Source organism: Syngnathus scovelli, chromosome 10 (genome assembly GCF_024217435.2).
Source record: "Syngnathus scovelli strain Florida chromosome 10, RoL_Ssco_1.2, whole genome shotgun sequence".
Lineage (NCBI taxonomy): Eukaryota > Metazoa > Chordata > Actinopteri > Syngnathiformes > Syngnathidae > Syngnathus > Syngnathus scovelli.
In genome coordinates, this window is record NC_090856.1 from 7,346,935 (window position 1) to 7,364,798 (window position 17,864).

General features: G+C 46.7%; 1 protein-coding gene across 14 annotated transcripts in view; it reads right to left on the reverse strand.

Moving 5' to 3' along the window:
- adgrl2a (adhesion G protein-coupled receptor L2a) overlaps positions 1-17,864 on the reverse strand; it is a 184,759-nt gene that overhangs the window by 6,554 nt on the left and 160,341 nt on the right. For 10 of the 14 annotated variants that reach the window (XM_049721435.2, XM_049721413.2, XM_049721407.2 and 7 more), the window contains 7 exons: positions 17,451-17,657; positions 16,713-16,933; positions 15,773-15,839; positions 4,891-4,982; positions 2,303-2,471; positions 2,090-2,218; positions 1,385-1,481 (listed from right to left, as the gene is read on the reverse strand). In XM_049721435.2, coding sequence (XP_049577392.1) covers positions 1,385-1,481; positions 2,090-2,218; positions 2,303-2,471; positions 4,891-4,982; positions 15,773-15,839; positions 16,713-16,933; positions 17,451-17,657 — 982 coding nt within the window. Of the gene's footprint in view, positions 1-1,384; positions 1,482-2,089; positions 2,219-2,302; positions 2,472-3,353; positions 3,381-3,542; positions 3,588-4,890; positions 4,983-15,772; positions 15,840-16,712; positions 16,934-17,450; positions 17,658-17,864 lie in introns of all 14 variants that reach the window. The other 4 variants (XM_049721365.1, XM_049721376.2, XM_049721388.2 and 1 more) reach the window with 1 other exon arrangement.

The following is a 17,864-nucleotide window of genomic DNA, read 5'->3' on the forward strand; positions in this document are numbered from 1 at the left end:
GTGACAGTGAAAAAAGAGAGTGAAGGCAGGGATGTGCAGGAATTGGCATGGAAGCAAGACGGGATGTTAACGGCCTCGGAATAGGAACGCTTTTCCTTCACCTGCTCCAAAAGCCATTTAAGAGGCAGCAGAAAGCCGAGCAACTCGCTAAGCGCTCTGGGTCAGCCAGAGTTGAACATCATCTTCTCATCATCATATTTGTGCTCAAGCTAAATAATATATGACAGTTCTTTTTTTTTTTTTTTTTCCCTCTCACCCTTTGAGAGTAACCAAGGTCACCTCAGATGGCAGGCAACAGCTTCTTTCTTAAAATGACATTCAGTTTTCTCATTTTTAGTTTTGCCTACATGTGTTCTATGCATGTTCACTGTACCGTAATTTCCGGACTATAAGCCGCGACTTTTTCCCCAAATTTTGAACCCTGCGGCTTATAGTCAGGTGCGGCTTATATAAGATTTTTTTTCCGTGATATTTGTGATGACTTGATCACTTTTACACACTCGTAAAAAGGCTGTGGACCACTGTTGTGCGGTATCTTGAAGAAAAAAACAACAAAAATACTATTTTGAAACACTACTATGGCTGCTGCTTATTCTGGCTGTGTTGCTTGTGACTATTATGAGTTTTAGTAGGAATGCACGCTAGGTGACCTGCGTCAAAGGGCTCTAAACCATTTCTCTTACTCTGCCATGTGACTCAGAGATTACACAAAGCAGTGGCGCTGTTTGGACCATCTGCATTGTATTAAAACCCAATCAATCAGCATTTAAATTCAATTCTTCTGACATTTTGCTCATCAAAAACAAGTTGTAATGAATGTGAACTTTTAATGCATTTTATTCAGAAGGTTACTTTTAACCCTGAGGCTTAAATGGCCGCGCGGCGTATTTATGGATTTTTACGGCTTTCTGTGTACTGTCTTTCTTTGTAAAAAAACTCATGTGCACGTGCGGCTTATAGTCCAGTGCGGCTTATGTAAGAAAAAAACTAAAATATCCCTGAATTTTAGCTGGTGCGGCTTATAGTCCGGTGCGGCTTATAGTCCGGAAATTACGGTATGTTGCTGGAACAGCCAGCACTCCAATAAGAAATGTTCCATTCCCACCTCACTTTAAAACCGACTGACCAGATTATTTGAGGACGGATTTTGGTAATCCTTTGCGGACACAACAGGGAAACTAGACAGAAGGCTGAGATAATTTCTTTTCGCTTTTCTAACCGCACTCCTCTGTCTTTTCAAGCTGCAGCCATTTATTACGATTACCGAGGAACCATCCTTTGCGGCAGACGGGCGCGGAGGAGTATTTTTAAACCGGATGATGAAATGTGTGCATAGGGGTGTGTGTGTGTGAGAGATGTGGAGAGAAATGAGGTGTGAACTGACCTTGGTTAAGGGTGGAGGTGCTGTTGATGTCACCTGAGATAAAGGAGGATTCAGATTGCTTTCTTACGGTGTCATTCCACATTCTCCTGATTCGACTCTGTCAGGTCAACAAGGGACAATCATTAGACTTTAAACAAGTCCGCTGCTCACATCTCCTTTCATTTATTTGAGTGTGTGCACCATCTTCCTCCGCCTACATTTTACAATTACAGGAACACTGTCTCTACTCTCTAATTTAGAGTTGTTTTCTGAAAGTGAATGCCTTAAGCGTTCATCACTATTTGAACAAAGAATGTGTTCCTGTTAGATCTGGACATAATTAGTTAATTAATTATTTACAATTTGGTTGACTTTATGGAAATGATCAGTCACATCGTGTACGTGGCTGGAGCCAATGAGACGCACCTATAGATGAATCTGTTACAAGTAGGAATGTCGAGTACCAGGTATCGATGCGGTGGGAATGTAGGAAAATGAACATCCTTTTTGTTCCATCTACAATCTGATGAACTGTTGAAAGCTGCCTAATAAATCAACCAATCATGTAGAAAATAACGTAATTTTGGCTTGACCCAAATCATTGTGCAATACCGAACAAAAAGTGCACTTTTATTGCACGTGCATATGGCATTAGTGAGAAAAGTGGCAGAAGAAGTTGGCCAGTAAAAAAGAAAGGATGCGGCTTGTGAAAACTTGACGTTCTACCTGGGTACCAGAGGAGTAGCGTGCGCTTGTCCGTGTAGTGGAAGTCTTTGCCGAACCATGCGAGCTCTCAGTCGGCAGCCTTCCGCAGCAGTATGTGTGACGGAAGCACTTGCTGTACTCTTTGCGGACCTACGAGAGCAGACAAACATGACTCATTGGAAATGTGCTGAAGTGCTGCATTACTTGAGCGCTGCCACATGACATGAAACCTACTTTTTTCTGGAGCAGGCAGTGGAAAATGAAGATAAACATTCCCTGGAAGGCGTTAAATATGGTGAAGAGGTACGCCATGACAATGGAGGCTTCGTTGATGAAGAAGAGACCGAAGGACCACGTCAAGCCGAGCAAACAGAGGAGTGCAAAAGCCCCCATGACCCAAGATCTGCAAGATGACATAAACAAACAGAAGGAGACATTACATTTTGTATACATATCTTACATGGCCCTGACAAATCAATAAATGGCACCATTACTCAGAATGGGTACAGGAAAGCTGCAAGGCAGATGCGAGCAAACCAATAAAACTAAAATGCCGGTATGGCACAGACCTCCAAAGTATAAACAAAAATGTCATTCTAACATAAACAAAGTCAATATTTCCTGTCAACCATATAACTTTTTTTCTTTTCTTGAACTATTTGTAATGCTTTGCGCTGTTCAGATCTCCTCCAAATATTCTCTGTTTAGTCAGAATGCAATGTAGCTCTTTAATAGGAACACTTAACACCAGAATGGAACTTAATACGGTGCAGACCTCGGCTAAGGCCTAAACAATAACAAAATGGGGGAAAAATACAACTCCATTATTTTTGTTATTCTGTCACTTTGTTAGTTATCAAAAGGGCATACCCTTGTCCAAAATGCAATGTTAAAATGGCTGAAAAATGTGTTCAACCAGACCAAAATTCCTGCACAATATTCTGCAAAATACTCATCACAGAGCTTATAATTGCAATTTGACCTTTTTTCACTGAACGTACAGTGTTATCAAAACAAACAATCCAAGTGTACGACATATCTGTGTGTCTGAACCTTACCAATAATTACCAGCAGACGAGGAAAGAGTTCAAGGAGAATAACAACAACAACAACACGATGGAAACAAGAGAGGAAACATTCACAAGGATAGAAAATGATTGGTTTAAAAGTTGCTGCCTGGGAAATGATGGATGACCCGGTGACAATTGGAAAGAGGAACAAGAAAAAGGCAGGAGAGGAAATAGAATTAAGGAGAATTGGGGAGTTCTGGTCAATGCATCCTTACTTGATAAACTGTTTATTATCTTCATAGCTAGCATGAGAAGCAGGAAGAGAAAAAGCACAATTAGATCACAGCGAGGTTTGACTGTGTGTTGTTACATTTACATGACTGTGTGTGTGTGTGTGTGCGCGTGCGTGCGTGCGTGTGTCTGTGTGTGTGTGTAATTAGCCGAGGTGTAAAGTCAAAGCTTACCCAGGCAAATCGGTATTATAGTAGCCGTCACAAACGTGATAATTACTGGCATGGATTGCCCCACAGAGAAGAGAGTGACAGAAGAGAAAGGAGAGGCTGCGTGTTAAATTTGCTTTCACGTGCAACATGCAGAGACACTGGCGCTACAATGGTGCCATGTGAACACAAACAAAGAGACCACAATGAAGCTATTAATACACAAACTATCCTTGCAGGAATAAACAATTTCAAAAGAAAAGGTTCCCAGGAGAAAGGCACAAATTGTGGTTTCCTCAATATGAGATCAGAAAAACTCAAATACACCCGGGTGTGTAAATAAGCATTTATCCTGTCAGTTCTTCTTGATTGCACGCTCACCGCGGTGTTGTCATGCTGCACATATTTGCTAGGAAAAGTAAATAATGAAATCACTCTGAATTTCGCCCTTGTGCTGTTAACACGAGCACCGGGTAACCCCTGATTAGCAGCCTGTAAATACGGTTTTCAAATGTATACAAAAACAAGCAATTACGACTTGAGAAAATGTCGAGCGGCAAACCGTCGACTGCGGATTTGTCAAAGAGCTTGTTTTAATTTACTGGGTCAAAAACTGGGATTTTTTTTTGGTTTGGCACAAGGGGATACAGACAAATAGCAAATTCCAGCCTGCGTGATTTCAAATGTGTTCATTCTTGCTTGTTTGTAGAAGCAGGAAGTGAGTCGTCAGTTGCTGCTTAATTTCTGCTCACTCTTTCTCAAATAAATGAAACATTAAAAATAGAAGTGGAGTAGGGTTAAGGGCTTGCTTGTTTCTATGAGATGTAAAATACTTTGTAAAAAATCTTGATCCTTGTAGTTTTTTTGACAAAAACCTGCCATATACATAAAAAAAAGAGAAACGTTTTTAAAATGTAAAAACATGTCACGTCTCCTCGGAGTGGTAATTTAGTAAGTTTTGTTTTACAATGCTTACATTTGATCAATAGCAACAGTTGCCGGTAATTCATATCCTCACTGATGACAGTTAAAATAGCATTTGATTTTATAATGGTACCAATTTGACTCTGTAAATGGATTGCCTCTATTTCCAATGGGAAGAATTGATTCTTAAAACCCAAATTGGTAGTGGATAATCATCATTTCACAAACAAATTGGGTTTGGTGTGACAGGTTGGGCATTTAAATGATTCCATTTCTTAAACGTGAGCTACTTTAAAAGAGTTGTTGCTCTGATGAATTCTTTAAAAAAAGAAAGCTTTTCCTCAAGAGTAAAAGAGGCTCAGCTTTCGTGGGCAGTTGGTAGAATAGCAGCAGTGTTATATTGCTGGTAAGTAGGATGTGGCTATTTTGCAGTGGAGACTTTACTTACTTGATATTCTCCAGTCGACTCGAGTCTGGTTTCAGGGTGGTTGAGTGCTTCATCATTTTGTACATGGTAATGACCAGGAAGATCAGATTGAGCTGTCAAATCAGAGAAAAGGCAGTGTTAAGAAATAAAGATGAATGACTGACAAAGAAAAGAAAAGAAAGAATCTCGGTCGATCCTGTATCAAAGTTTAAAAAAATAAAAAAAAGGCAGGGAGCCAATCCTGCATGTCCACAGACTAATCCAATAAACATCTATCGCTTCAGTCCGAGAGAAGACGGGCCCACTGGCGCCAAATTTACTGTCATTCTATATCAATAAAAGCATGGGAAAGCATTAAAATCCATCAGAGAAAGAAAAAAAGAGAAGTGGCTCCTCAGTCTGAGGAATTCAGTTGGGAACAAAAAAGAGCAGGGGTAATAAGAAACCTTTTTGTTGTACAAAACAACTCCATCGTTTCGTGAACATACTGAAATATTATAACCAGTACAGTTTTCGATTCCTCTGCATGTTAGAGAAAAGACCGCAAATATAAATGTTGAAGAGAAGAGGGAGGGGTAGCATTATAGTGCGTAAAACCTTAAGGGAATCAGTGGCACATAAAAGACTGGTGGGAGAAAAAAAAAAGCATTTGACGTGCTGAGAGTTCAGAGATTTTTTTTTTTTTTTTTTGCTACCTTGAAAATCAATACTGTGATTTAGAGACACAAAGCTTGGATGGGCTGACAGAGAAGAGCTGCTTCAAATAAATTCACTCGAAAAAATATTTATTCTGGAACAAAGTAGACCTGACCCGGCATGTTCATGCACTCAAACGAGCAGGCGAACCTTAAAAAAAAAAAAAGGAATATCTGAGAAAGATGAATTAGAGTATGTGTGCCTATCAAAGACAATACATATAAAGAGAAATTTGAAGTGTTAACCTACAGCATAATAAAGCCTGCAGAGAATAAAATGCGTTGGCTGGTGGGAGGGAATGAAATAAATGACCTTTGGGGGTGCCACTCATACCATGGCTACTCATTCTTAAACATATTGTGTGTGTGTGTGTGGGGGGGGCTCCTATGAAAAGACTGCCCGTGATCGATACATCACCCCTCCTCGTGCAATCAACTCATGGTGTGAAACACAATACAATAAGGCAGCCTGTATAAGGGAGCTCAGGCAGGGCGAGAACGTAAAATGGAGTACCTCGGTTTAGACTGTATCAAAAGATGGCAATGAATCTGTGGTTTGTTTCACAGAAATCCACTATTATTTCCATCATCTGAGTCCAGCGGTGGAGACTGAAGATGGGGGAGGTGTGTAAGGAAGCGAAAGGAGGACTTTTCAAAAACCCCTTTTCACACAGCCTGGAGTGGTGACATGGATCCAATGAGACAGAGGCGTGTGACACAGAGCTTTAAAGTAACCTAGTCGTAAGGCACATGCCCCCCCTCCCCCTCACCAACACGCTTCCCTGGGGGTTCGTCCTCCATCCTTCACTCCGTCTTTTCTGTCTGGGAATCATCACCGCAAGCCATGCAGAAGCAACCTTGCCACATTGGGACATCAGGAAAAAGCTTCCTTCCCCTCCCGTGCTTCCTTTCACATTTTCGAAGGTAGCCTGCATGTTTACACAGTGAACTCTAAATGAACTGCTGGCGATAAAATATTAAAGGTGCAGATGGAGCTGTCCACATGATAAGAACTGCTTGCGACGTGTCATGATCCAAAAGGCCTTGTGTTCATGTTAGCTCAAGCATACTAATGGCTTACCCCCCAACTACCGCAAGCATACATTCATTATTTCCATGTACCCCTTTCATGGAGCTAATAGACCCTGTGCCCAGAGACGACGATGATCTAAGTGCCTTCCGCCAGCTTTTGCTATAGCCGTGTGTTGTCCAAGGCTGGAAAGGAAAATAAACTAAAAATGGACACTTGCACACAACTGCAATCCATCAAACCCACATTCCCAAAATATTTGTCCAAATTAGGAGTTGATATCTGTTAATTGGTATGTGATTATTATTAGATGAAATTAAAGTAATATGTTTCAATTCAAAAATACATTTGCTGTATTTTTTCTTTTTCCAGAAATCAACCGTTGTCACCCTGAAACCGGCAATTTTCAAATAATAAAAAAAAAAGTTTTAAAAACACACCATCACATTTTCAAGTATACATAATTACAAAGTGCCTTTCAGAGCACTTCATTCAAGGACTGAGAATGAACTTAACAAGAAGACAAAAGTAACTACTGTTACCTTGTTTTGAGGATAGTGCAAAATAAATACATAGTCAGAATTTATGAAAGATACACATCAACGCAACCGTAAAACGTTTTACCATCTGAATTTTTATGTTACAAAAGCAAGCATGGTTTATGTGAGAAGCTGTTTGAAATGCTGCTGGAAGTTGCAGTTACACTTCAAGTAATAAAGTTTTCTCATCTATACTCACCAAAATGTTCTTCCGATCTGGGATGCACGTTAAATATTCTACAGCAGTGAAGAGTCTTTGCCCCATTGTGGTACTAATAAAGGTTATCTTAAATGTTGAAGAATCACTGCACATGTCTGAGTCTATCTGAGAAGCAAACTTGAGATCGTTTAAAATGTTGCAAAAAACAGCTTTCTCAGACTTTTACTGCATTGTACTTAATTAAATTAATTTGCAAAATAAGAAATCTACAATTTAAAAAAAAAATCCAGTCCATAAATAGCTCAGTCTTTAGCCAGTGTTTTGTGTCATTCCCAGTCCATTAAGAAAAAAAAAAAAAAACAATAAAAGACAATAATAGATAATAAAGTCGGGTCAATGAAGTTAACACACATTTGAATGACATTGAATCTATGAGAAAGTAAGTTTGGGCCCTGTTGAAATTTTAGAAACAGACAAAATGTGACATTTAATTTCATGGACACTATATCATATGTGGAATACAATAATGTGGTCAAACGGCTTACAAGGGAGAACATGACTGCTCTTGATTAAAACCCAAGCAACATGGTTTCGCTGCAGAAGTTAACCACAACACATTGTTTTCCCCTCATTTTCTTCTGGCTCTTGGGGCGTTTCTGGTCTTCTTCATTGACAAGGACACAGGCAATTTGTTGAGAAACCCAAGGTCACTGGTGGTGCAGGCAAACCTTGCTCCTGCATACTTCCCTGGAGATCAGCCTTTCCACAGTACTTTGTCTTTTTGAGTCATTTGTTGCACCGAATCAGACGAGCGAGTTCTGCGAAACCTCATTCCTGTCACACATTAGCTCTCCTCCAATACATTAGCGACTCGCAGGGTCATGATTCTATCTTTGCGGTCATCACCGCCGGGATCCTGATCAACATTTCTACTGCAGACACATTTTTCATGCAAATCATTACGGCAACAACATACGATTGGAAAACAATAAGGGTCCAATTAAGAAAAGAAAAATGCGCTCCCGTGTGGCTATCAAGAGTGCTCGCAGAGAGGCAAGCCAGCTTGTGTTTGGTACCATTTTACAATTACACACACTTTTTGTCTACAGAGAGAACTCCAAATCAGTAAAAAAGCCGATTTACTGCTGCTGACACACCATTTAATATGAATTTTTCTGGTTTCTGCTGCATTTTTATGCATTCAAATTATAAAGATTTCCGCCCAAAACTGCATTGTATTTTTTGGCCTATATTCCATCCATCCATTTTCTGTCACGTGCTGGTGCCACCGGCGACAGGACCACGCCCCCCTGTCAATGGAATCGCCGTCACCTGCCACGGGCTCATGGACAGCACTATATCAGCACCGCCAGCGCAGACCTGAGTGTCAGTCTGTCCCTTGATGCTGCCTTGCTCATCAGTCCCGAAGCTACGGACTCGCTTGACTACTTGGAACCCCCGCAGAATCGTTTGTCCTCTTCAGCCCGATCGCCGCTCCAGCGCCCGCTGTTCCCATCATCCCCTTCTCCAATAAAGCCCGTCGCTACGCACTTGGCTGTACTGTCCGTTCCCTTACAGTACAGACTGACCAACGCTATGCAGCCAGCGAACGACGAGACGGCATTGAGTCGACTGGAGCGAGCCGAGACCGCCGTCAGCAGCCTGTCTGCCGACATCCGGCACCTGATCAAGGTTGGTCAGCAGCAACAGCTACAGCAGCAGGAGATGGCCCAAGCCCTCCAGAGACTGTCGGTGGCTGCGTCCCCGGCTGTCACGGTACCCCCGCACCGCTCGTCTGCCGAGGCCAGGACGCTCGTGGACGTCCCGGAGCCCCGCCTTGGCAACATCGAGAAGTTTAACGGCGATCCCAAGCACGTGAGGGCATTCGTGACGAACTGCCGCATAATGTTCAGCCTCCAGCCAATCACGTTTTCGTCGGAATCAGCCAAGGTCGGGTTCGTCCTAACCCACCTCACGGGCGAGGCGCGGCTGTGGGGCCTGGCCGAATATGAAAGGATGGCCCCGGCTTGCGATTCCTTCGACGCCTTCGCGGAGGAATTGCTCCGCCTGTTCGACCTGGGATCCGCCGCCGAGGACGCCGCCGAGGAACTGGCGACGCTGCGTCAAGGTAGCCGATCGGTCGCAGAGTACGCCCTTAAGTTCCAGACGTTGGCCGGCAGCAGCGGATGGAACACGCCGGCGCTCGTTAGCACCTTCCTAAACGGACTCGCCGAGTACATGAAAGATGGACTGGTTGCGTACGATCGCCCGCGAACCCTGAGGGGCGCGATGGACTTGGCGGCCCGAGTAGACCGGCGGATCCAGACGCGGCGGCGCGATCGGGAGAGGAGGTCCCCGCGAAAACCGTGTGGTCACATTCCTCCGTCTGCTGGGGACCCGCCAACCACACCACCCGCCGAGCCCATGGATCTGGGAGGGGCTCGGGTTCCCTCGGAGGAGCACCGTCGACGCCCCTCACTGGGCTTGTGTTTTTACTGTGGGGAGGGGGGCCATCGGGTAGCGGGGTGCCCGTTAAAGAGGCCGGAGCTCACGCGGCGTCGGGGGATCCGCGTGAGCTCGACCAGCACCGGCTCTCCCAGCCCCAGCACGCTCACGCTACAGGCACGCGTCCAGCTCGCGGCGGGCGACCAGAACGTGGCGGCCTTGGTGGATTCCGGCGCGGAGGGGAACATCATGGACATTAGCCTGGCACGCAAGTGGGGTGTCGGCTTCCTCCCTCTGAGCCCGTCTATTCCCGCACGTGCCATTGATGGCCGTCTGATCGGCGAGGTGGCTTTCGTGACGGAACCAATTAAGTTACTGCTCTCGGGCAATCACCACGAGACCATCCAGTTTTTTCTTCTCTCCCTCCCAGGACAGCAGCTCATACTGGGGCACCCTTGGTTGCGGCAGCACAACCCGGTGCTGGACTGGGAGGTGGGGGTTGTTCGGCAGTGGAGCGAACGCTGCCATCAGGCGTGCCTGAAGGCGGCCACCAGCCCACTCAGCAGAGCCCCGCCGAGGTACAGTCCCGACATCCCCAATGTCCCAGCGTTTTATCACGAGCTCAAGGAGGTTTTTAGTAAAGCCAGGGCCACTTCTCTTCCTCCACACCGGTCCTACGACTGCGCTATCGAGCTGTTACCCGGCACCTTCCCTCCCAAAGGACGCGTCTACTCCCTGTCCGCTCCTGAGCGCCGGGCTATGGAGGAATACATCCGGGAGTCCCTGGCAGCCGGTATCATACGACCGTCCTCTTCACCTGCGGGAGCGGGGTTCTTCTTCGTGAAGAAGAAGGAGGGCACGCTACGCCCGTGTATCGACTACCGGGGACTAAACGAGATCACTGTGAAGAACCGATACCCTCTGCCTCTTCTGTCTTCCGCCTTCGAGAGCCTTCAGGGAGCCACCATTTTCACCAAGCTGGATCTTCGCAACGCCTACCACCTGATCCGCATCCGGGAGGGAGACGAGTGGAAGACGGCTTTCAACACCCCGAGCGGACACTACGAGTACTTGGTGGTTCCGTTTGGGCTCACCAACGCCCCAGCGGTTTTCCAGTCACTGATTAACGACGTGCTACGAGACATGCTGGACAGATTTGTGTTCGTTTATTTAGACGACATCCTCATTTTCTCCCGCTCGCTCCCTGAGCACATCAAGCATGTACGGGCGGTGCTGCGCCGTCTCCTTGAGAATTCGCTCTACGTGAAGGCGGAGAAGTGCGAGTTCCACGCCTCCTCTGTCAAATTCCTCGGCTATGTGGTGCGTGAGGGATCCATCAAGATGGACCCTGGGAAGGTGCAAGCGGTCACGTCATGGCCTGTTCCCGAAACACGCAAGCGACTGCAACAGTTCTTAGGGTTCGCGAACTTTTATCGCCGTTTTATCCGTGGATACAGCACAGTGGCCGCGCCCCTCACCTCCCTTACCAGCCCCGCCTCCCCGTACAAATGGACGGAACGGGCAGAACGGGCATTTCAGGAGCTTAAGAGGAGGTTCACATCCGCTCCCATCCTCAGGGTTCCCGATCCCGACAGACAGTTCGTGGTAGAGGTGGACGCCTCGAACGTGGGTGTCGGGGCGGTGCTGTCTCAACGTAGCCGCCAAGACGATCGCCTCCACCCGTGCGCCTTCTTTTCTCGCCGTCAAGTTGGCCTTGGAGGAGTGGCGGCATTGGCTGGAGGGCGCCACCACTCCGTTCATCGTCTGGACCGACCACCGCAACTTGGAGTATCTGCGATCGGCCAAGAGGCTGAACGCAAGACAAGCACGGTGGGCTCTGTTCTTTGACCGGTTTGAGTTCTCTCTTTCCTATAGACCGGGTTCCCGTAACGCGAAGGCGGACGCCCTGTCGCGTTTGTTTCCTGGGGGGGAGGAGGGACAGGGTCCGCCTCCCACTATCCTCCCGAGCTCAGTTCGGGTGGCGGCTCTTACATGGGAGATCGAACGCCAAGTGGAAGCCGCATCACGCGATCAACCCGGCCCCAGCAACTGCCCGGAGGGTCGCCTGTTCGTCCCTGAAGGTCTGCGGTCGTCCGTGCTGCAATGGGCGCACGACTCACGCCTGGCCTGTCATCCCGGCGCGGCACGCACGAGGTACGTGGTGGCACAGCGTTTCTGGTGGCCCACCTGGCAAGTGGACACCAGCGATTACGTCAGAGCCTGCTCAATTTGTAACCGCTACAAGACGTCTACTCGTCCTCCGGCCGGGCTGCTTCAACCCTTGCCGGTCCCCCAGCGTCCCTGGTCTCACCTGTCGATCGACTTTGTCACGGGCCTCCCCCCCTCTGAGGGAAACACGGTGGTCCTCACGGTGGTGGACCGTTTTAGCAAAATGACGCATTTCATCCCTCTGCCTAAGCTCCCATCTGCGAAGCAGACGGCGTCCATCATGGTGCGGGAGGTGTTTCGCCACCACGGCCTCCCACAAGACATCGTGTCAGACCGAGGACCTCAATTCGCTTCCACCTTCTGGACGGAGTTCTGCCGTCTCCTCGGCGCCACGGCCAGCCTCTCCTCGGGGTTTCACCCTCAGTCCAACGGTCAAGCGGAGCGCCTGAACCAGGAACTGGGCAGGTCTCTCCGATGCATGGCCGCCGGGGACCAGCGCGGGTGGGTCCAACAGCTTCCCTGGGTAGAGTACGCTCACAATTCCCTCCCCAGCTCGGCTACTGGACTTTCGCCTTTCCACTGCGTCTTCGGGTACCAGCCACCCTTGTTCGCCCACCAGGAGCGTGGTGCGGCGTGCCCGTCGGCCCAGGCTTGTGTCCGCCGTTGTCATCGCGCCTGGGCGAGGGCCCGGGTCACTCTCCTCCGCTCTGTTTCAGGCTACGCCCGCCAGGCGAACAAGCACCGGACACCGGCTCCGGAGTACAGAGTGGGGCAGCGTGTGTGGCTCTCGACGCGGGATTTGCCGCTGCGAGCAGGATCCCGCAAACTGGCGCCCCGCTTTGTTGGACCGTTCCCTATTCAGAAGGTGATTGGCCCGGCCGCAGTCCGTCTTCTCCTTCCAGAGTCCATGAAGGTTCACCCCACGTTCCACGTGTCCCGTGTGCGGCCCATCCATGAGAGCGCGTTGGCGCCGGCGCCCGTTCCGCCGCCGCCGCCCCAGCTCGTTGAGGGGGGCCCGGCTTACGCTGTCCGCTCCCTGCTCCGATCGCGGCGGCGCGGTCGTGGTCTCCAATACCTCGTGGACTGGGAGGGTTATGACGACGCGCACCGCTCCTGGGTTCCGAGCCGCTGGATACTCGACCGTTCGCTCATCACGGAGTTCCATCGCTGCCATCCGGACCAACCGGGTCCTCGGCGCGGGCGCCCAAGGAGGGACGAGGGGAGGTCTTGCCCGCCGGTACCGGGGTCTTCTGCTCCCGCGTCCGTCGATCCTGCGTCTGGCGAGGTGTCGGACGTTTCGGCGGTGTGCTGACCCCCCCACCTGGTCGCCCGGGGAATTGCCTTCCTTTTTTGTTTTTTTTTGTTTTGTTTTTGGTTCCTGGGGACGTCGGGAGCCGTCCCTTGTGGGGGGGGTTCTGTCACGTGCTGGTGCCACCGGCGACAGGACCACGCCCCCCTGTCAATGGAATCGCCGTCACCTGCCACGGGCTCATGGACAGCACTATATCAGCGCCGCCAGCGCAGACCTGAGTGTCAGTCTGTCCCTTGATGCTGCCTTGCTCATCAGTCCCGAAGCTACGGACTCGCTTGACTACTTGGAACCCCCGCAGAATCGTTTGTCCTCTCCAGCCCGATCGCCGCTCCAGCGCCCGCTGTTCCCATCATCCCCTTCTCCAATAAAGCCCGTCGCTACGCACTTGGCTGTACTGTCCGTTCCCTTACATTTTCTGAACCGCTTAGTCCCCACGGGGGTCGCGGGCGTGCTGGAGCCTATCCCAGCCGTCATCGGGCAGTAGGCGGGGGACACCCTGAACTGGTTGCCAGCCAATCGCAGGGCACACAGAGACAGACAACCAATCGCACTCACACTCACACCTAGGGACAATTTGGAGTCTTCAATCGGCCTACCAAGCATGTTTTTGGAATGTGGGAGGAAACCGGAGTGCCCGGAGAAAACCCACGCGGGCCCGGGGAGAACATGCAAACTCCACACAGGGAGGGCCGGAGGTGGAATCGAACCCGCACCCTCCTAACTGTGAGGCGGACGTGCTACCCAGTGCGCCACCGAGCCGCCGTTGGCCTATATTACACTCACTAATTTAACATGAGTTTTCACTATTTTGTTTTAAAAAAATAAATAACGAATATACCGTAATTTCTAGACTATAAGACACACCTGTTTTTAAACTGCACCAGCTAAAATTACGGGAAAATCTTTTTTTTTTTTTTTAAATATATATATACATATATATAAGCCGCACCGGACTATAAGCCGCAGGTGTTTTAATGTTTTAATTACCATTTGCAAGCGAATATACACAAAGAGGATTGTCAGGAAAGAGATGGTTCTTTGGGGACGCATACCTTTTATTAACATAATGTTTACTGACAGAGATGAAGGAGCTCTGCAAACATAAAAACATGTATAAATCTCAGCGATGACCATAATAAACTTAATGTGTAGGGAACACTAGCAACACACAACCAATAATAAAATGGGGCCACTGTAAAGTAAACTGTAAAGTTAGCAATGAGGTATGAACTATACGGAAAGCTCTGGAGAAAACATGACCGGGAAAAAAAATACTGAAAAGGGTGACGCAATAAGATGCCATCAACAATAGCCCAGTGCCCTCGAGTGGCACTAGTGAAACATCTACAGAAAACGCAGAAGCTCAATTTTCTTCGTTAAGAGCCAAATCGACTGCCTTTAATTTAAAAGCGGCATCATATGCATTTATTTTGTCCCCCATAATGAGGGTTTATGTATAGTAAAAGCTTCCTTTCTCCAGTAATGTCTGTTTTGACCTTGTTCGGTCTCTTGTACGTGACAATTGTGCGGCACTGTTTGCCTGGCGTACAGACATGCCATCAACACGCCACCCTTCTTCCCAGTGACCGCGTCTGGTCACATATCCCTCCGTCAAGCAAAGCGTGCCGCACAACAGCGGTCCACAACCTTTTTTCTAACGAGTGTATAAGTATATTAAACATCACAAAGATCACGAAAAATCCATAGATATGCCGCACCGGGCTACAAGCCGCAGGGCTCAAAGCTTGTGCAAAAAGTAGCGACTTATAGTCTGGAATATACGGTGCTTCAGATAGAAATGCTAATTTGATCGTCAGTTTAATGTTCAACAAGAGATGTGGATGCATCTGTAGCCACAGCGCCAACCATGGTGCTGGATAATGAACACAGCACTGAACAAATCTAATGCAGCCGTCTGGCAAAGGAGACAGAGGTTTGCATCCTCATGGTAGCGAGGTAGACTGTAACGTCCTCACTTCTGTGTGCACGAGGGTAAGATAAAACACGGTGTGGTAACCAGAGATGATATATGTTCTTTTTTTCTTCATCTTTTTACACATGATGGTGATAACACATGCTCTTGTCTGGAGTGGGAGATAATAATGTCGTGACCAGCATTGTATGGCTCAATGGGACATATGCTACACGTCCCTCACCTCTAACGGTCCTTGACCAAACAAGTCGTGCCTTTCACTGATGCTGTCATCTGCTATTTACAATTGACATACAACACAAAAGGAGGCTGGTGCAGACAAGGAACACAGCAGCTATAAAATCTTAACGTGCCGTTTTACTTGAATGCACGCATCAAAGCGCTTCATTGTACAACAACAGCTTGTCCTCCCCGTGAGCTGTGTAAAGGTATAGACACACTATCAGAGAGATTATTGTCAGATGACTCCTAAAATTTCTTCGGCACGAGGAGGTTGGAGCAAAACCCCGCTGATTCTTTTTCTCACTACCACCTTAATCTCTTCCTTGCATCTGCTTCATCTCTCCCCACTCACTCCATCAGATTCACTCTTCACACAGAAAATACAACTTAAAGCTTACCATGATGATAAAGGTGACAGGTCCTATGAAACTCCAGATGAAATGATTATCCACACTTAGCCAACACCTGCGAGAAGGAAAGGCACAAAATACAGACTTCAGTTTGGGAAAGGGAAAATGCATCTGCATTCTTTTGTTTCTTTAATAGAGTAGATTAACAATAAATTAGACTAGTCAACCCATTTAAAAAAAATAATAAATAAAATCAGAGATGCAAGTATTTTTGTTGATGTTCTATTAGTTGATTCCAAATACGCCCTCCATAAACAATAACAATAATTGATATGTAATATATTTAGGTAGTCATATGTATTTATGAATGTTAGCAACTAGTGGCTGCAGTCAAGACCAGGACTCCATTTGTACTGAAGATGGTTCAAGTTTGGTTTATTAACAATATGTTTATTGTACACATTTTTATTTTTTACCAATCAAAAACATTTTTTCAACTCATCGAATCACCGAATATCCCTAGCATCGTTTTCCTGCTTCTCATTGTTAGGCTGATGGATTGAATGATTTCTCATCAATATTTAACCTCAAAAGCTTTTTTTACCGATTGTCCATAAGCGCAAAACAAAGGGTAGACCCTAAGTAGCCCCACTTCATAGTCTTAGCAACGATGCGGTCATTAATCTATGTAAAAAGCTTTTTCTGCACAAAGCATTTACAAACAAGAGGTCACCTGAGGGTCTTTTAGGAGAAAAGCATTAATGTACCCACACCACCCACCCCCTCCCTCCTCCCCCGTTCTAACCGCAGTATTGAGTCCGTCAAACACTTTCAAATGACATGAAAAATTGAACAGCTGCACATCCCTGCTGACAGCTGCTCAAATAGTTTGATGCTGCCTATGAGGGATTTGCACATGATTCAGGTAGTAGAAACAGAAAACAGAGCAGTTTTGTTCTGATAAAATAAACCCAAATGATTCGCTTACGCTTTTTCTGTCCCATAGCTTCCATAGTCGATGGCCGCAGAGACGCCAACCACGATGGCAGGAAAGAGGTAACCAGATACGTAGTAGTACTTTTTCCGCGAGTATTCACTTTCAAAGACTTCCACAAGCATGAGGTACAGCTGGACTCCTTCCAAACACATCCAGGAGAAGGAAGCCAAGAAGAAAAAGTGGAGGATCCCCGCAATGATGGCACAGCCAATCTGAACAAGAACAAACGTCCAAATCAAAGATGGTACAATTTATTAAATACCAGTCGTTGCTTTTCAATTGAAGTTAATATCACATACAATTGAAAACAGAAGAGAAAGTGAACCGTTTTAATTTTGAGTCAGCAGAAAAAGTCTGCCAATGTAGCTGAATTTAGTACAAAGCTGAGATTTTAATTAAAAAATATATATATATTACGTATATTACCCGGCCATGACATCAAGCAAGCGAAACCTTGTCGATCGACTATGCTTTAAAAGAGGGAGGAAAAAAAAAAACATCTGTCAAGGGGTGGACACGGCTCTTTAGTAATCTTTATTAATGGTGCTGTTCTACTCATGTCATGTCAGGGACAAGCTGAGAGGCTTTGGAACAAACAACACTTAAAAGCTCATCTCATCCATTTAACTATGAAGAGTCTTTTGCCTTGTTTTGTGGCATTGTGAAGCGATAACGTGAAAGCGAATGAATGCTAAGTAAATCATTAGGGTGCACGCCCTCCCCTCTTACCCTGGGCTCTGTCATATCGATACCAATTAGGAATATTAACTCGGCGAGGAAGAGATTGATGCAGAGGTTCTTGTGGATGGTGTTGCGATCGCTCTGCAGTCCTCGGAAGAAGCAGAAGGTGAAGATGCTCATGCTTAGACAGACCAACGACACCACGATACCCACGCGGGTGATGACAGTCAACAGCAGCTCATGTTGTCTGTTGACCTAGGAGAAAAAAATTATGCATGTCAACTAAATGTTAAAACAACAAGACACTATTATAGTATCACACATTTGGTGGTTTTCTCAGATTTCTCAAAAGGTTCTATTTCTGAGAAACCAAAACCGGCCTTTCGTCAAAATGTTCACAATAATACGATAATCGCAGAATACTTAACATTGAAAGCAGATAATGGACGACATTATTACTTT